At 45.4% G+C, this 20,443-nt stretch overlaps 1 protein-coding gene across 21 annotated transcripts in view; it reads right to left on the bottom strand.

The window, feature by feature from the left end:
• The window catches only part of SLC44A3 (solute carrier family 44 member 3), a 328,287-nt gene that overhangs the window by 96,196 nt on the left and 211,648 nt on the right, over nucleotides 1-20,443 (bottom strand). For 19 of the 21 annotated variants that reach the window (XR_006712487.1, XR_006712475.1, XR_006712476.1 and 16 more), the window contains 6 exons: nucleotides 8,765-8,842; nucleotides 8,281-8,653; nucleotides 7,648-7,755; nucleotides 3,990-4,132; nucleotides 1,743-1,879; nucleotides 733-826 (listed from right to left, as the gene is read on the bottom strand). Coding sequence is in view for 2 of the 21 variants with exons in the window: in XM_045478356.1 (XP_045334312.1) it covers nucleotides 733-826; nucleotides 1,743-1,879; nucleotides 3,990-4,132; nucleotides 7,648-7,755; nucleotides 8,281-8,307 (509 nt within the window). In the remaining 19 variants the exon portion in view is untranslated. The other 2 variants (XR_006712474.1, XR_006712490.1) reach the window with 2 other exon arrangements.

Here is a 20,443-nt window from a genome sequence, read left to right as displayed (position 1 = left end):
ACAAACCAAGTCTTCCTTCAGAACATCTCAGCATCCTGACGGTGGCGATGATTAGTAATTGTGTTTTCCCCATTGCCTTTCTCGATGGCTCAAATGTGAGCCATTTACCGTGGCAATACAACTACCGTGTTGCCATTACAGCTTTGTTCTATAAATATTTGTAAGGTACCTCCTATGTGCCAGGGACTACACTAGTTGATAGGAACGGCTGACTCTAAAAGGAGTTCACAAGTGGAATCCTTGAGAAGGACCTGTTTTCTGTCCTCATTGAGCAGGTGCTTTTGGTGGCCCCTCGGCCTCGCCCATATAGCTCTGTTTCTTATGGAGACATCTAGAGTTGTAAAAACTAACAATGTCTGGTTGCAATAAAAGAGAAAATACTTTCTACTTTGTAATAAATAGTTGGAGTAGAAAAAACACATACCAACTACTTTATCAAACCACTCAACTGGTGATTCGCATACGAATTCTGCTAGCTCCAGTGTTGTCATTTTCTGACTATGTGTATTTCCAGTGGTGAGTTTTCTCCTTCTGTAGCCTGGTTCCTAATCTACTGTCCATCATGTATAGTACAGATAGCTAGCTCCTCCTTGTTTATCCCTGGCCTTCTGTAGACCGTAGGGCTCTACCAAATATCTCTTTCCTGCTTCCAACAATACCCACAAGAGCAACAGATGCAAGTACTCCATAACTTCTGTTGATGGATAACGAAAAAATATGGAAGCTTTTTACCTCGGAGGAACCGGCAGCCTGGGACACAATGAGTCTGCATTTGGATTCTGGGTGTAGTTGATGGAATTCAAATTGTAAACACACAGGAAGGACCCTGAAAGCAGAAGACACACAGACTATACTATCTCCCTCTCATCTTTCTAGGGGAGCCAGTAAGAAAGCTACCATCCTTTTACCAAACCGAGAAGGAGATGGAATCAATCACTCAGGTTTAGAAAACACGTCTATAGATGATCTAAACACAGTAAGAATAAGCATCCAATTCGAGGTCAGATTGAGGCCTCTCTTTCTCTCTCTCCTAAATCTCAATTTAAAACTAAAAGTTATACAATTGGCACAAAAATTATTTGAAGGTTTTTTTTTTGGGGGGGTAGGGAGGAATGATTTATTGCATAGGCTTGATATTTTTAACCCAGCCTTGCAAATAATTGTTTAAAAATCTGGCACATCATTTCACAGGCAGATAGAATTTGCAGCGGGTTGCCTCGAATTTCTTTTACTTTCCTTTTCTTGTTTAATCCCTGTAACATAAATCTCACGAGCAGGCTCAGGGCAAGGTGCTTCAGTTACGTAAACAATTAGTGCCAAGTATCCATGGGCCCCAACAAAGAACGTACTTGTCAGCAATTCGCTACAAAGCCGGCAGCTCCTCTCTAGGACTGGATGTGCCCTGTGCACAGAGCTCTCTGACCTCCGTCTGACGCTGCCTTTGGGCCCTAAGCTTCAGTCTACACTATACTCTGTATGCAAGGCCATCCCCTGGCAGTGAGCAGAGAACAGCTAGGGTTTCAGAAAAATTCCAGATAAAGCTGAATGAGGCTGTACAAGGCCCAGGAGAAAGCACTGATGGCCTCTCGCACACAAGAAGAGGCTACCACAGGCAATGACAATCTCCAGTTTTGCAGAGAAAGCAGTGCCAGGGGAATCTGTCTCACCTAGGTCTGCACAGGCTACCCCACTGTGGTTCCCGCCCTCAGGGGAAAGAGCGAGCCCCGTCCCCTGGTGCCTACCATTCTTGTCTGCAAAGAGCTGGACCTCTTCCAGGGTATCAAGCTGCTCTTCAGGACAGCTCGACACGCACAGGATGGTGGAACTGAGCCTCACGTCCTTGACTTCCGGGTTGCAGGAATTCATAAAGAATACGTGTCTAGGAAACAGATGAAATGAGAATATCTTAGAGCGTATCCTCTCACTGGGTTTAATTAGGGGCCTTAAAACCCATGTTATCAAATGTGGGAATAATTAAGGCAAGCTTTTATAGCCAAGCACCTCAGAATAATTTACCATGTATTATGCCTACTGGGGGTCATCTATGGAGTTGTGCAGCGGAGGAATCATGCTCAAATAGTAATAAAACTTCCCTTTTCCAGATTCAGCATTTCCTGGGAGAGAACCTAAGGGGTGACCTGAGGAAGGGAAAGGACTAAACTGCACATGGAATGTTAGATCAGGCCAGTGCGTGACCTACTAGCGAAGTCCACGGAAGACATATTTGCACCCGAGTGTTCAACTACTTCAGAGAATAGCTGACCTCAGGGGAGTGAGCAGAAAGAGGGAGGCCCCGGCTGTGAATGAAAAGCCTGCCCCTCTCCCGCACCTGCCAGTTTGAGAGCCAGGAAAGTCACGAGACCCTTCCCACTCCAACTGTTCCACCAGTGGGTAGATGGGGCCGAGAACAAAGCTGGTTGTTGCTATCAGCGGGGTCGTGAGCCAGGCTGGCACCGGTAGCTCCCAGACCATGCCCAACACCTCCCCAGGCTGTTGAGATCAGAGGGACGCCAGAAGGGGAGCCCCGGAGCCTGCCAGACAGGCAATCCTGGAGGGACCTGGTGAAGGGGCACGGGGAGGGGGCGGAACAGAGGGAGATGGTATGATAGGAGACGGGGGAACAGATTTCCCAAATTTAGGATACACAGTTTAATTTTTTTTGAAATTGTGGTAAAATACACATAAAATTTTACCATACTAACCATTTTAGGTGTAGAGCACAGTGGCATTAAGGACATCCCCACCACTCACCCACGGAACTCCTTATAACCTTGCAAAACCCAAGCTCTGTACCCACTAAGCAAGCCCTGTGCCAGGCAACCACCATTCTTTCTGTCTCTGTGCGTTTGACTACTCTAGGGACCTGAGATAGTGAGATCACAAAGTATTTTTCTTTTTGTGACTGGCTTATTTCACTTAGCTTAACATCCTCAAGATTTACTCAAGTTGTACCTCGTGTTAGAATTTCCTTCCTCTTTAAGACCGACTAATATCCCATTATATACACATACAACAGTGTGTTTGCTGATGGGACACCTAGTTGCCTCTACCTGTTGGCTCCTGGGAATGCATACTTTACATCTCCAAGAGGATGACTATTTCTCAGCATGCACGCATACATCCGGGCAGCCCCCTTCTTCCTTCTTTTTTAAAGTGATCCCCAAGTGCAGGAGGAAATGTGTCCACGTGATCCACATCCAGCAATGTAGAGCCCCTCTCCTCAGGGGCAACACTGAGTGGTAGAAGGGGCGTGGTCTGAGAACCGTATTTGGTGACTCCAAACTTGTACTCAGGACCTATTCAGACCTGCAACATTCTCTCGTAGGAGGGGCTTTTGATCATCAAGTCTCAAAAATTACTTCAAGGCAGCCTCCATCTTAGAAAAACCATGGCCGAGGCTTTCTTGCCTCTCAGGGGATTCCTATTTCTTCTCTTCCTTTTCTGTTTCTGTGTTGGAGTTGGGGGGTAGTGAGACTACAGTGCCATAGTTGAGACCACAGACTGGGGAGGGAGTGGAACACAAGTTCCCAGAATTCCCAGGTGGGATTCAGGAATTACCACACAGATAAAATACTGTGGATGATGCATAACTGGTAACATCAATTGGTAACGTGATTCTGATACATTAGTATCAAACAATAGTAGCCACTAACAGATTAAGTCTTAGCTCATGCAGTATCTCAGTGGATCCTTAAAATAACCTTGTGAGACCAGCATAACAACCAGTTGAAAAGATGAAAACTGGGTTCAGAGAAGTTAAGTACTCTGCCCAAGGTCACATGGCTGAAAATTAGCACCGGCTGAATCTGAACAGAGGACTAGCTGATTCCAAAACCTGTGTCTTCACTACCGTACACATGCCTCCTTTTTTATGAGATGGGCTGATTATTTTAAATGAGAAAACATTTTCCAGGCTCAAAATGGCAAATTTATACAGTTTTGAAATACAGTATAGCCCCTGTAGGTTGGGGACTTACTTGAACACTTACCTTTTCAGGGTCATGTCCTGCCCTGAAAGAGGGGCCCCTTCTACAGGGGAGTTCTTCTTGCCACACACATTGCCAAAGCTGTCATAGCCAAAGAGGAGTCTTCCCGTGGCTCCTGCCACCATCGAGTAGCCCATGATGAACAGCTGGTAAAATTCAAGTGGCACATGAGAGGTTGGCCAACAGGCTGAAAACACAGGCCCCTGCATCCCTCAAGATGTTGATATCAAGTGGAGCCAGGTAGACAATGAATCTCTCCAGCATCACTGTACTGCTCTCCTTCAGCAACAATGTCAACAATTCAAATCAGTCAGGAGGCTGTCACTCTCACCCTTGTTTTAACAGGTTAGGTAGAGAGAACATCCTAAAAGGCTGAATGGATCCTTGCCTGTGTTCTTACCTCTGTGTCCTCTGTATCCTTTTCTTCATGAGTCTGTCATTTTTTTCTTCTGGGCTAACTTTACCAGGGCAACTCAAATTTTCTTCCCCCTGGAGGTTCTTGCTTTATCTAAGTGCTCCCCCCGCCCCATGCCACATCTTTCCCCAAGCTTCCTTCTATCCCCTTCCCCCAACTCTCTCCCTTCTCTTCCCTTTCCTTTTCCTCCCCCCCCCCCCCCCCCGCCAAGTTTCCTTCACTGGTCCTGCCTTCCCTCTTTTCCTCCCTTCCTTCTCCCCACCCCACCCATCCTCTCTCTCTCTCTCTTTTTTTTTTGTGTGTGTCATATTTAGGGGACTCTGACCCTCAGGGGCAGAGACAACACAGTTGATGTGTAGCAAGATACTGTTCATAACAAGTGAGAAAATGGTGTTTTGGAAAAAGTGCTTAAAATATACAAAATAAAGAATCTCAGGAATTCTGGACAACAACCTCTTGCAACTATAGTCACTTTTTCCCCCAATATCATCATGTATATGGAATACTTGAAACTTCAGCTCAAACCACTGTCCCATTCATCATATGTAGTGATGGGGCCCTCCACTAAGATTGAGTGTGTACCTCCCCCCATGATGTGATCTTAGTGTTGTAAGTTTCCCAATTTACAGTGCATTGAATAGCATTGAAACACTAGTGCTGACATGATCGTTCCGGGAGTGAGGATACAGTACATCATTCAATAAAAAATGTAGTAATGATGCCCTATGTCCTAAAGGTAGACTGTCCCAAAGTCAAATATGTTTCAGATAGTCTGCATTCGTTACTAACTTAGAAATCAAAATAATAGTCTTGAAATGCCCAGTGTGTGCCAGAGACTGTGACCAGGGGACGTAAATATGAACAAACCAAGTCCCTGCCTTCAAGGAACTCAGCCCAGAAGATGGGCAGGTTCTCTGTCCCTCCCACACCCAGCACCTCCTCAGTCTCATGGTCTGATTCCAGGACGAGAGTATCACCTTTGCTGGGGGACAGCTGGCTCATCCTGTACTTAGAGGCTGTGGGGGTGGGAATACTCAGCCCTGGGCTGCAGCTTCTCCTCCCTCTCGGCTTGGAGCGTGGGAAGGTCCTGACTGGGTCTGGACTTGGAGGAAAGGGGTCCTGTGCCGCTGCCCGGCTCACCAGAGAGCTAATAACAAAGTGGTATTTTCCACTTACCAGCATTCTTTATGTTAATATCTCCCTTGGGAAGCCTGTGGGAGGAGCGGACATTTTGTTTTTGTTGTATTTTAGGGCGGGAGGGATTTGGTGCACACTGAGTCCTTGCCATATTTCTACTATTTTATACCTTTGAACTTTGTTCTAATTTCAAACGCACAATTACAATTCCGTATGACGGTGATACAGTAGGCGTGTCTACGAGGTATGGTGAGGCTGTCAAGGAGGTCACCGTCAACTGTGCCAGGGGAGATCCAAAAAATGGAGTCTTAAAAGGGGAATGGAAGTGGGCAGGTGGGGGAGGACACTGGAGAGGTAAGTAGAGGCAGAGACAGTCCAGAATTTGAGACGTTCTGTTCTGTGCGTCTCATGCAAATATAAACACAGGCAGGCGACTCTTTCTCTTGGCAGTAGACTGTCTCTGCCTGTAATTCTAGCCCCTTACCCTAAACCTCCTTTGTCTTAACTCGGGGGGGTGGGCAGTACCATCAATAACCCCATTTAGCATGTTACCTCACTACTGCTCAAGATGTCACAAGATCAGAAAGCTAAACAGCAGAGGCGGAAAAGCCTCCTTGCCCTTTTTTAAGTATCTGTGGTTAAAAAAAAAAAAAAAAAGTTGCAGAAGATACGAAAAGCCAGTCAGCTTGAAGGGCTCTCATTATTCAAATGCAATACAGGAAAGAGAATGCTGGCATATTGAAGCCTTCAAATTTATTCTGTAAATGACATGTAATTTGAAAACAGTTCCCAGCTCTGTGCCACCTCTCAGATGGCTCATAATTCTTCAGGCTGTGATGAGCCATCTACAAATCCTTTCCCCAGGCGGCTGTTGGGCTGAGAGTTTGGCAGCGATGTGCTAGGTCTGAACTGTGGAGGGGCTAGGGAAGATCACCGAGGACCATGGACAACCTGAGGCGGAAGCTGCCCGGTGCCTGCAGGACAGCTGCTCCCTGCACCGGAACCCCAGCAGGCCCAGAGAGGAACAGCAGCCGTCTGTGGGGAAGCTAAGAAGGATGCGGTGTATACACACATGCTCTCTCCTGGCTCCTCCCGTTAGGAGGGCTCCGAGAGCCATGAAAGGGGCAACACACGACATTCAGTTACACCTTTAAGACCCAACCTTCCACTGTGCCTGTAACCATGTCTGTGAGACACCGGTAGGTAAAGTCGACCAGCGAATAAATGCTTTTCCAAAGAAAGAGGAACAAACATGGTATTTTAGGGTCTATTCAAAGTGAAATCTTTGCAACAAAGGTAATTACTATGGGGCAGCTATTATGCTGCTTTGTAAATTAATCATTAACCGCACAGCAAACAGCGTGCCTCAGTCTAGAATGGATGTTTTCATGAACATGATCTTTAAAGAAGCTGAGAAGGGCTCCTTCTGCTGTTACCCACAATAAAGTATCTAAAATAAGTATCAAAGCATCCAGATTTAGCTGCCAAGAAACCCTCCCAGGACTCATGTGGCACAGCCTGATGAGGTCTACCAGCAATCCTATGTACCTAGACACTAGAATGGGGAAAAAATTCATCACCTAACTAGACAGTTTCTATCAAAGGCTCATTTCCTCTGCTAAACACAACATACAGAGAGTGTGTGTGTGACGCTCAGCTGAGGTGAGAGTAATTTCTCTCTAGGATTTTCGCCCGAACGGCAAACAGTTCATGAACATTTTGTTTGGGGGACTGTGATGGTAAAAGAACTTCCAGGCAGTGAGCTCAGATAATAAGGGATCACACGCTGGCCTATTAAGTAACAATCCTAAGAAGTGACTCTCATTTCCTAATGGAGTCTTTCATTAGACTGTGGCCTGCAGTAATAAGACAGCCTCTCCAAATTAGCCGGCCTAGGAGATTAAGAGACACCTGATAGGACTTCCCCAGGACCGATGCTTACTGTGTGGTAATGGCAGGTGTCTCTCATTGTAGCACAAAACTTTAACCTGGTACCACCTGGATCCCTAGGCTCCCCCAGGGAAGGCACTAGGAATACGATTTACATGTGGGCACAGTTATTTCAGGAAACACACTGTGGTCTCTTCCCTACTAGGCATCTATACTTACCAAACCAGTCCAAAAGAGAAAGAAGAGGAATAGCCATGTCGTATCTGTGCACTTCCTATAAATCTGAGGTCTCCACTCTCTTTTCCGGGGGGTTCTCTCTGCAGAAACCTTCCAGACCAAAACAAAACAAAACAAAAACAAAACAAAAAAAAAAAAAAGGGGGGGGGGGTTGGGGAGTTAAGGAAAAGGGGATAAATAACCATATAGGTCATAACCTGGAAACTGAATCCAAATGTACTGAAGATTGCTCAAAGTAACTTTTCTTCCTTTCATTTTTTTTTTTTTTTAACGTGGCCTCCTGAAACTTTCAACAGAGACTCTGAAACAACCTGCTCTGTGCGGAGAAGTGAAGTCCCCAGTCGCTAACTCCTTACCTGGAGGTGCACCTGTAGGCCGCCCCAAGTTTGTGCTCTGCAGCCAGCCTCTCCCGCGCCTCTGCCTGAGCACACGAGTGGGGTCCTAGATCCTCCCCGCCACGTGTCCCCAGAACAAGGCGAGGGGCGGGCTGGGCTCTATCCCGGTGGATAGGGAAGGCGGAAGCTTCCGGACGGGCAGGTGCTAGGAGTTGCCCGAACCTTCCCCTGGGGCTCCCAGCCTTCCCGCGGGGCCTTTTTGCGCGAGGCGGCTACTCACCAGATACTCGGCGCCGGGACACTGCATCCTGTGCTGCGGCGCCGGGCCGAAGACTGGGAGCCCAGGAAAAGCCCCGCGGCAGAGGAGCCCGCGGCCAGAAGGCCCAGCGGCCGGAAGGGGCGCAGCGCCGCCCCGCGGCCGCCTCCGCGAGCCTCGAGCTTGGCCCTCGGCGTCACGGGAGCGGCTCCGGGCCCGCCCGGGTCAGTCACCTGTCAGCGGGAGGGCCGCCGTGTTCCCAGGCCCTCGGCGTCCACCACCTGCGCGGTGGTGGTTCCCGGGATGCCCATCTCGCCGTCCCAAGCGCGGAGTCCGCAGATGCTCCAGCGCAGGCCCCGGCTCAGCCACGATCCTGCGCGCGTCCTAATTAGCGCCTCTGCGAAGAGCAAGAAGCAGAGTCTCAACAAATCCTTCCCGAGGGGTGGAGTACTGCGTTACGCCCAGCCGACAAGGAAGTAGCACTTAACCTGTGTCGGATGCACTTAACCTGTGTCGGATTCTGTTCTAGCGGCTTGACAAGCGTTATGAAATCATCAACAAAGCAGAAATCATTGTTATCCCTGATCTGCAGTGAGGGAAACCGAGGCACGGGAAAGCAGCGATGGGACATGCTCAGTGAGACACAGCTGTAAGCTGTAGAACTAGGAGTTGAACCCAAGCCCTCAGGCAGGCGCTTTCAAGTGGTTCCCTGCAAACACTACGTGAGGGATGGGAAGAGCGAATATGAATCAGGAAAAAAACAAAAAACAAAAAACCCATGAATCTAAATCAGAGAAATATGAAGCATGAAAAATATAATAATTGGAATGACTGTTTATTGATGCTATTTATTAATAATAATGTGGGATAAATCTAGTAGAATCAATACGGCTGAAGAGGAATTAGTGATTAGAAGAGCCGTTTCAGCAACTCCCCAGCGGAAGCAGGAAAGCATTAAAAAAAGGAAATAAGGCAGCTTATTTTAAAATTTCCTAAGGAGTATCAGGTATAGAACTAGGACAGGAAAAGGAATGTTATAAAAAAGGAGAGGAGGAAATATTTGAAGACCTAATGGAGCTAAATTCCAAGGTTGAAAGAAAGAAACCTCAGACTGCAAGGGTGCATCTCAAGCCGTATAGAAATATTTCAAATATTTTTATCGTTTGTTTCAGGAATTTCCTAAAAATCCATTTATTGGAGCCATGGACCAACTGCCCAACTAGTTCTTGTCAGAATAACAGCTCTTCCTGTGACCCACAGATCAGTCAACAGAGTTATCACACAACTGTACCCTTCAAGACTCACTTCAAACCCTCCCCTTCCCATGTCCGTGTCAACTATGACATGACCAAGTTGTCCAATCTAATCAGCCTGTCTGCACTGAAGGACGCATCTTAATCAGACCCTGAAAAACCTATAAATACCCCCATCCTTGAAACACATCAAATGTGTTTGTATTAATAAATTTATAATAATACTAAATAAAAATAAAGCCTCATTGGTTGCTTTTAGCAGTTTCTAGGGGTCAGGGGTGCCTGGCTGGCTCAGTCAGTTAAGTGTCCAACTCTTGATTTTGGCTTAGGTCATGATCTCACAGTTCATGGGTTCTAGTCCCGCGTTGGGCTCTGCACTGACAGTACGGAGCCTACTTGGGATTCTCTCTCTCTCCCTCTCCCTCTCTGCCCCTCTCCTGTTTGTGTGCTCTCTCTCTCTTAAAGTTTCTAGGGGTCAGACTCATTATTTTGAAAACTGGTTAAGGAAAGGGGAGGAATCAAGCACGTATCCCGCCTCTGCTATATGAACTGTGTTGTGGGGTAATCACATAATTGACGGAGATTTCTCTTTATAGAAATATTCTGGCTTATATAAGTGCAGAAGGAATGACAGAATTTAGGATATCACAGTCTGCCAAACATGACAACTAAGGGACAACCAGACATTAGTCTTCTCCCAATGAAGAAAGAACACATTGCCCCCTGTGGTAGTCAACCAGAAAAATCTACACTACTCTACCAATTTATTTTTTATTTATTTTTTTAACGTTTTATTTATTTTTGACAGAGACAGAGAGAGAGACAGAGCATGAGCAGGGGAGGGGCAGAGAGAGAGGGAGACACAGAATCCGAAGCAGGCTCCAGGCTCCGAGCTGCCAGCACAGAGCCCGACGTGGGGCTCGAACTCACAGACGGCGAGATCATGACCTGAGCTGAAGTTGGACGCTCAACTGACTGAGCCACCCAGGCGCCCCTGACTACCAATTTATAAGAAATATAGGGAACAGAGGGACAAGTCAAATGACACCACAGGATGCCATCAGCAAAACCGAGAATGGGAGAGTCTCAGACACAGGACCTTGTTTTAACATCAACAACAACAGTAGCAGCAGCAAAAAGATTTTAAGAAAAAAAAAGGGGGAAACCTAAAAATTAAAAGAGAGTTGGGAGGTATTTTAACAGAGAACAGAGGACATTGTTTAGATCCAGATTACACCAACTGGCAAAATAAAAGGAAAGACCTTCAGAAGACCATGTAGGGTATGCGAATCCTCACTGGATATTGGATAATTTGAAGCAATTTATATTAAGGAATTTGGGGATCTGATGAGGTCATTGGGGTTAAATTTAAGGGAAGTTCTTACCATTTAGATTTACATACTGAAATTTATACAAAATAGTAGGCTGTCTGAGATTTGCTTTAAAAACTCCGGGGCAAGGGCCCCTGGATGGCTCAGTCAGTTAAGCATCCGACTTCAGCCCACCTCATGATCTCACTGTTTGTGAATTCTATCCGCACACTGGGCTCTCAGCACAGAGCCTGTTTCGGACCCTCTGTTCCCCTCTTTCTGTCCCTCCCCCACCTCTCAAAAATAAATAAACATTTAAAAGTAAAGTTTTTTTAAAAAAAAAATCCAAGGCAAAGGGCAATGGGTGGAGGTGTGGAGGGAAACGAGATTGACCACCAGCTGATAGTTGCTGAAGTTGGGGAAGTATACATGAGGCTCATTAAATTGTTTTCTCTACTCTTGTGTGTTTGAACCTCTACACACACCCTTGCGCACACATACGGAGTAAACCACGGTGCCTGCCGCCTCCAGAGCCTCCACTTAGGAAGCTTCTGACACTTATCGTCTGCAGGCACCTGTTATTGAGCACACTTGCCTTTCCCCCTTCTTTACTCCCCCCCCCCCCCACTCCACCTGACCCCATGCATTCCTCAAGAGGCAACAGCCCCTGCTTGGCCTTAGGGTGGTTGTGTCTTCAGAGCTGTTGGCTTCGCCAAGGTGCCACGCTCTCACGGTCTCCTCTCCAACCCCACCTGGGTCCCTGGTGCTCCTGTAGCGCTTTGGCCAGAACATTTTCGCCCCTTCTGCGGGAACCTCCCCATCCCCTTCCTCATACCACCTCTCCTGCCCACCTATCCCTGTTTGTCATGATTCTCACACTTGGCCTTCCAGATGTTCTCATCTGCACCTCTTCCCAAGTTTCTGGCACTTCCTTAACTTCTAGCAGCTTGCAATCTGGCCAGATGGAGGTGCAATTAGAGCCACTCCAGTTGCCCACTTTGCTTTCAAGTGTGTGACTGTCATCCCTTTGGGTCAGGTCTCTTAGGTGCAGGCTACAGCGTGAGCTCGGCTTCAGCCTGGGTATCTTATTGCTTATTCTTACTGTGTATCTGTGCTTTGGGGCCAGCACCTGGGGAAGGCCAGATTTCCCACCCCTCACCTCACTTTCCTCAGGCTTCCTCCCCTGCCTCACTAGCTCTGTGGCTGAGTTCCCAGCATGCTTTGAACTATAGCCTGACACACGATGGTGAAAATAGTGTGATACTGGATGTGATAAAACTCCAGAGGAGGCAGGATTATGAACTCAGGCCTGAGGGTCCAGATCTTTTGTCATCTTGCCTTTCCCGTCAGCCAGGAAGAGTCATCCCTCGGATTGGAAGCCAGAAAGGAGATGAAGGATCCAAGGGGTCTTGGGTTTGAACTTTGGTGTTTATAGTTGGTTCAGGAATGGCCCAAGATGCACTTGGACAGAATAGGGGGCTGCGAGGAACGATTTTGCTATGAACGGGGTATGGTGGATAAGGGAGTCGAGCAAGGTGTGTGTGCAAAGGAGTCCCAGCCCTTTGGAGCTGGATTGAGGTAATTTCAGGGTGAGGAAGTTGGAGGCTCAGAAAAGTCTTCTTTTCTCCTTGAGATCTTTGGATCAGAAATCTGGTCTTTGGAACTCTGATTATTTTTAGCTTATCTTGATCCTACAATGACTGAGCATTTTGCTTTGTGCTAGGACTTGGGCCAACTCAAGGGGCACAGGCACCACATAGGAATATTTGCCCTTTCATGGAGCTCATGCTCACATGAGGGCTGGTGATAAGCCATGTGGTGGGGGGTTCTCTGCCCAGTGTGATGGTCCCGGAAGCCTTCGTGGGAAAGCATGTCTGAGCTGAGTGGTGAAGGGTGAGTAAGACATGATGACGCACAGAAAGGTGAAGAGGGCATTCTAGGCCGAAGAAACAGCATGAACAAAGCCTGGATGCACGGAAGTGCCTGGAAAACCCCAAGCAACATAGAACTGCTGGAGGATGAACGTGAGCGAGGGAAGAAGGGAAAGGGAGAGGGTATGATGAGTCTGAGGGCAAAGAGTCCCCAGCCATTTAGGGCCAGCACGCCACATCAAGTTTCTGCTTGTGTTTCTGCGCTTATACCTTTCCCATTCACCCTCACGTTGTAGAACAGCTTTTGGAGATTGCTATTGGCCTGGTTGTGCTCAGAGGACTGGAAGGAGAGGGGCTTGTGTCCTCCTTGTACCTCAGAGGAGCTGGGAGCAGGAGAGACAGTTTGGGGGCTGGGCATGGTATGGGAGAACCCATGTGGTGAGAACCAAGTATGAAAACTCTCATGGGGAAGTAAGACATGGGGACAGGACAGCCATCAGGCTCTCTTCCTAAATGTGATCCTTGGAACTCTTCTTCCAGCCCCAAGGGACTTTCAGGTGGGTTAAAAAATTGTTGTCTTTTTACATTGGTTTAAATATGTTAAATTGCATTATTTATGTTCATATATTCTTTTGTATACATCACATATTGCATGGTAAAATTATATGTAACACACATGTGTCATATATGTAACATATCTAAGTTATAAGACGTAATAACATGAACAGTCAAACCCACCACCCATTTTATGAACTAGAACATTTGCCAGGTGCCTGGATGGCTCATTTGGTTAAGTGTCCGAGTCTTGATTTTGGCTCAGGTCATGGTATCACAGTTCATGCCTTAAAGCCCTACATTGGGGTCTGTGCTGGCAGCACAGAGCCTGCTTGGGATTCTCTCTCTCCCTCTCTCTCTGTCCCTCCCCTGCTCACTAATGCTCTCTCCCTCTCTATCAAAATAAATAAATAAATAAATAAATAAATAAATAAATAAATAAATACTTAAAAAAAAGAAATGGAGGGTGCCTGGGTGGCTCAGTCAGTTAAGCATCTGACTCTTGATTTCAGCTCAGGTCATGATCCCACAGTTTGTGAGATCGAGCCCTGTGTCGGTCTGTGTGCTGGCAGCTTGGAGCCTGGTTCCTGCTTTGGATCCTGTATTTCCCTCTCTCTCTGACCTTTCCCTGCTTGCACTTGGTCTCTCTCTATCTCTCAAAAATAAATAAACATTAAAAAAATTTTTTTAAAAAGGAATAGAACATTTCCATAATGTCCCTCCTCAAACACAACCCCTGTCAAACCTTCAGTCTCAGACATAACCGCTGTTCTGAATTTTGTTTTTCTATCTCTTGGCTAAACATACTCATCTCACAGTATCTTAAACCTTACCTAACATAATTTAGTTTGCTTTTTAAGGGGATGTTATAAAAACTAGTGGTAAATGGTACACAGTTGTAAGAAACTTTTCTCACTCAACGTTGTGCTTTTCACATTTGGTTTTAAATTGAGGCTGGTCCTTCATAGACTTAACCGGACATTTTAAACACAGACTTATTGACTGTAATATAGAAAAGCAGAACAATCAAATTTCTGAGTCTTCAAATTCTGAGATAAAAACACTTGCACTACTAGAGATTGACTGCTTGGTCTAGTCTGTTTTCCTTTGTCCCACAATTTCCATTTAGTCAGCTTTCCATGTTATTTGTATATTAATCAGCTCTCTTACCTCCTTGGTTTCCACACTTGTGCAGGGTGAACACTGCCATAAATGAACAGAAGCCACTTGCTACTTTCCTTCACCAAATGTTTGTAGCCATCTCTAGGACACTTTGTGTCCACACCCATCTGCAGAAACAGTCTTCTTCTTCTTAGGTCTCTATATGAACGACCAGAGTTCTAACAGCAAAGCCATCAGAAAGCCTTTAGAATAATTCTTTGCTAGGACTGGCGACTGAACAGAAGGAAGTAGGACCCGGTCCCCTGTGTGTTCCTAGGGACATTCGGCCTTGTGTTAGCATCCTAAGGCTGCTGTGACACATTACCACAACTCTGGTGGCCTAAAACAACAGAAATGTGTTTTCCCACAGTTCTGGAGGCTGCAAGTCTGAAATCAACATGTTTGCAGGGCCACCCTCCCTCTAAAGACTCTAGAGAGGGAGACTCTTTCCTCTCAACTGGCCCAGAGTGCCCCTTGGCATTGCCCCAGTCGCTGCCACTGTCTCCACATGGCCGTATTCCCTGGGCCACCATGTATCTTCTCTTTTGTCTTTTATAAGGACACCCTTACCTTGGATTTAGAGCCTCCTCTAGTCAATCTGGGATGACTTCCTCTTAAGATCCTTACCTTACCTATCTTTATTCCAAATAAAGTCACATTCTGAGGTTCCAGTAGATGTAATCTTTTTTTGGGGGGGGGGTGGTGGTGGCATTATTTTACCCATTACAGACCTGCAGATGCTACTTGAAGAAAATGTCCTGTGGTGAGACACATTTAAAATTATTTTTTACATTTATTTATTTTTGAGAGACAGAGGGAGACAGAGGGGAGACAGTAGGGGAGGGGCAGAGAGAGAGGGAGACACAGAATCCGAAGCAGGCTCCAGGCTTTGAGCTGTCAGCACAGAGCCCAACATGGGGCTCAAACTCATGAATCAGGAGATCATGACCTGAGCCAAAGTTGGATGCTCAACTGACTGAGCCACCCAGGCGCCCCATGTGGTGAGATATATTTTAGAAATATACCCCTCTCACAGCATCACACTGTTCATCAGTATATTATAAACTGACCCACGTTGTGGGGTGTGTGTGTGTGTTAACAACTATTAACACTGCTTTGAGAAGTGCTCTTAGGGACTGTATGTTTTTGGAGGACATGGTCAATTTAACAGGTTGAAATATGCAGGGTCTTCGATAGTGTGGGTGGAAGGAATGATTTCCAAGACACCTGAAAAGCCCTCCTCCCCATGCCTAGCTGACCTGGTCAGCACTACCTCAAACTTCTTAGACACAAAAGGCTTTTAATCCACTCTGAAGGAAAACAAAATACAAATGGCCTTGGGAGAGGGCATTTGAGTAATAACTCCATACTAAGCTATGAACGACTAATGCCAGATTCCTTTCTTATTAAAAGTGTTGATAGAGGGCAGGGGATACCTAGACGTCAAGGTCACCAGGATTTCTGAAGATCGAGGGGTGGCATTCAAGGGCTGGACAGAAGACCAGAAGTCAAATTTCAGTGTCTTTTAACTTTCTCAGCACCAGTGCTTTTTACTGCACCGTTTAATACTTCATGGCTGGAAGTGCTCATCTGTTTAACCTGAACTGTAGGACTCCACTTGCATTTTGACACCAATAATTGATACATAAAGATATCATCTATTTTGCTTCTTGCCAAATATCTGATATAAATATCAGAATTTTAATAGATACAGGTATAAACATCTAGAAGGCACTTTGAATTTTATTTTCTAATATTGTGTTATATTTGATTACCTGTGACTTTTTCTCTCTTCTCATTCAATAGGTGATCTGTCCATTTGGATTAAATGTATAGTCCTGTTGTAAAAACAGGAAAAAAATCTAACCACTAACACCAATGTACTGTGTTTTAAAAATTCTTACATGCAGGGGCACCTGGGGGGCTCAGTCGGTTAAACATCTGACTTCAGCTCAGGTCATGATCTCGCGGTTCGTGGGTTGGAGCCCCATGTCGGGCTCTGTGCTGACAGCTCAGAGCCTGGAGTCTGCTTCAGATTCTGTGTCTCCCTCTCTTTCTGCCCCTCCTCCACTCTTACTGTGTGTGTCTCTCTCAAAAAAAAAAAAAAAACATTAAAAAAATTTAAAAATTCTTACACGCCAAAACCTTTTAAGGGACAAGTGTGCCTAATTCTCCTGAATTTTATCAATCCAGCAATCTTGTCTTTTTCTGTTCTGGGAGGGGAAAGAGGAAAAGGAAAGGAGAGAGAAAATATGGGAAGGGGAGATATGAAGAAAGGGCAATAAATCAAGAGTGTGGGAACCTCATTACCAGCTGTAGGAAGTTAGGCAAACCTTCTATCTCTTTGGGCCTCTTCGTAAAATGGGGGAGGAGAGCCACATTCTTCTATGTCTATTTCCAGCTCTGAAATTCTATGATTTAAAACTACATGGCACAGGTAGGGAGACCAAAAACCCAGAGTAAGGTAAAGGAAGCAAATGGCAGAGATGAATGAATATATGTGAAACAGAAGTGACACTACAGTAGAGATGATCAATGAAAACAAAACAAAACCTTATTCTTTTTTTTTCTTTTTTTTTTTCAACTTTTTTTTTTGTTTGTTTATTTTTTTTGGGGGGGGACAGAGAGAGACAGAACATGAACGGGGGAGGGGCAGAGAGAGAGGGAGACACAGAATCAGAAACAGGCTCCAGGCTCTGAGCCATCAGCCCAGAGCCCGACGCAGGGCTCGAACTCACAGACCGCAAGATCGTGACCTGGCTGAAGTCGGACGCTTTACCGACTGCGCCACCCAGGCGCCCCAAAACCTTATTCTTTGAAAAGACGGAAAAAATAAAAAAAGGCAAGCTTCTATAAGACAGATCAATAACATAGGTTAGAGATAAAATATGCAAAATGTCCTGCATGTGACAAAGAGGTAGATATTAGGTACACAATGATCAACGATGTGATAGCACCTCTCTACTTTGATTTTATATTTCTCTCCCATCATCCCTACTTTTCCTGTTCTTATATTTTATTTTTGCCTTCATTCTGTATCCCCATATCATATTTGATATTGGCACTTGCTCTGTCAGACCCCTGGCAGTTGTAAACCGCAGACCAGCGTTCTGGCAAAGTCCTGGCATGGAGGGCTAATGTAGTTGCCATTTTCTTACAGCAGGTGGCACTGTAAGCCAGTGACTGGGTAGTCAAACCAGCCATAAATTCATAAATTGTAGTGCTCCCCCCCCCATTGGTTCTAAGATCTCTTCCTTTATTATTTATATTTGCATTTTTACGTTTCCAAAATTGTGAGGCTTCTTACACTCAGTATATACATATACTGTAGAATTTTATGCCCATTGAAAGCTGTTATTAAATTGATGTGTCTTCTTATCAAATCTTAACACTGTCTTAGAATGGGGGACATTTCAATATGTTATGAACCTTAGTACTGCCAGGAATGCATCAATTACCCATGGATAATATTCAAAACCACTGAATGCAAGGTCTTACAGAAGAAGGAAAAGTGATGCCCTCTTTAGTTGTCTGGGAATCACTGCACATTTGGGGTTGGACAGACTCTGGAGTTTGAAACCAGATTCTTACACTCACCAGGTGTGCGATCTTGGGTAAACTTGTTACCCTCTCTAAGCCTCAGTTTCCTCATCTTTAAAATGGTGAGAACAGGGGCACCTGGGTGACTCAGTTGGTTAAAAGTCCGACCTCAGCTCAGGTCACGATCTCACAGTTTGTGAGTTTGAGCCCTGTACAGAGCCTGCTTGGGATTCTCTCCGCCCCCTTCTCTGCTCCTCCCCCACTTGTTCTCTCTCTCTCTCTCTCTCTCTCTCTGTCTCAAAATAATACATAAACTAAAAAATAAAAATAAAACAATGGTGAGAAAAAATGGCTAATTTGGAAGATTATTATTGTATGTCTACCCTAGAACTTGGCTTACAACAGTTTCAATGAACTCCAACTAGTGTAATATAATTTTTAAAAGCTTAAGTTAGCAACAGAATGTGAAACAGACCCGTTAATTTACAATAGGGAGAGTGCACCTGTGCTATTCACCCAGTTAGCTAATTGACTTGGGGCTGTGGATCCTGGGCCCTCGTTTGGTGCGCAGACCATATGGCACTGCTTTACGGTCCAACAGTTTGGTTCCTGGAGCAAAATCTCCTGAGGTGTTTGTTCAACAGGTAGATTTCCCAGACCCACCCAGACCTGCTAAGTCAAAATCTCTGGAGGTGGGGCACAAAATGTGTCTTCAAAACAAGTTCTCCACATTGTTTGTATGTATTGTTTGGCAACTCTGACAGACTAGCATTGGGATCATATTCACTTAGCTGAATTTCTGTAGTACTGGATTGAATGATATTATGATTTTTAATTTGCTTATTGGGCAGTGGAAAAACAAAGCTACAGGACTGGTCTGGTTCCTGCTGCCCTTTCTGCTTCCCCACGTGCTGCTCATCTGTCATGGGTCAGCTGCGGGTGCAGTGGTTTCTACTACCTTTGTGAATGGGTCTTGAACTTGCAAAATGAGTAAGTTCTGGAGATCTCATGCACAGCATAGAGATTATCATCAACAATGCTGTATTTATATTTCAAAGTTGCTAAGAGACACCATCTTAAATGTTCTCAGAACAAAAAAGAAATGAGGGTCCCTGGGTGGCTCAGTCGGTTAAGCGTCCAACTCTTGATTTCGGCTCAGGTCATGATGTCACAGTCATGGGATCGAGCCCCATATTGGGCTCCATGCTGAGCATGGAGCCTGCTTAAGATTCTCTCTCCTTCTCTCTCTCTGCCCCTCTTGCCTGCTCACGCTCTCTCTTTTTCTCTCAAAAGAAATGGATAAACATTAAAAAAAAAAAAAGGAATGGTAATTCCGTGATGTAATGGAGGTGTTAGCCAACCCTACGGTGATGATGTTGCAATATACAAATATATCATACCAACACATGGTACACCTTAAACTTACACAATGCTGTATGTCAATTATATCTCAATTAAAAAAGTAAAAAAGATGAATGGGTCTGATATGACAACAACGCCAATGATACAGTCAGAAAATGAGAATTCTAAGTTGGTGAGAGTTCTAGATAACTGACATCTAACTTTTTAGATGTCTCCACTATTTTGAGAATTTTGATGAAAATCATTCATTCAACAAATACTTGTTGATGGCTTCCTAGATCCCAGGCTCAAACTGTTTCTCAGCCTGCAGAACACAAGGACTAGAGCACGTGGAATTGGGCAAGGGGAGAGCCAGCTGGACCAGCTCGCCCCACACAGCAAGGTTTCTGGGAAGAAGCCCTCCCAGAACCATCCAATCCTCTCTGTCCTGACTTGTGTCCAGACATGTGTTCTTTTAGCTGCCGGTCAAATAATTTTGGTTGGACTATCAAGGCTCCAGTAATATTTACGCTGCCCCTCAAAATATCAAGTTGCCTGCTGAACTTAACTTTATTCCTCTGCAAATAGTTGCCTTGAGGGCAACTTAAAGTGCCAGAACAACTTGAATCTATAATCTGTGTCTATACACACAGGCGTATGCACACACATACACAAATGTGTCTATTTTGTGGCAGGTCGAGCACATTATCACTTCTGCACCCTTGGTCTACTGTACCAAGGTCTGTACCAGGTCAAAGTTGTTTTCTAGGACACAAGTTAAATGACAGGGGACAAGGCCACGGTGGAATAAGTCACACGCAGTGCTGAACATTAGCTCAGGATGGAATAGTAGAGGGCTCCATGGCAGAGAGCATTTACAGATGTGAGTTAATACTCACGGCCAGAAGACTCAGCTGTCATTATCACAGAGCTTACAACTGCACTCAGAGCATGGGAAAACACAGATCGCTGTTTCCCGTATGGGCTGGCAGATCTATCTACTTTTATAGTGTACTATTTCAGAGACAAATGGTATTATAACGACACAGAATAGTGTGGTGGCTTCAAATGGGGGGGGGGGTATGTGTGCCTTATCTTTCTCAATGACAACAGATCACTATTAGGAACAGAAAGTGTTGTACTGTGTGACCATTTT

The sequence above is a fragment of the Leopardus geoffroyi genome, chromosome C1 (assembly GCF_018350155.1).
Source record: "Leopardus geoffroyi isolate Oge1 chromosome C1, O.geoffroyi_Oge1_pat1.0, whole genome shotgun sequence".
NCBI classification, from domain to species: Eukaryota; Metazoa; Chordata; class Mammalia; order Carnivora; family Felidae; genus Leopardus; species Leopardus geoffroyi.
This window is presented reverse-complemented; position numbering and strand designations above follow the sequence as displayed.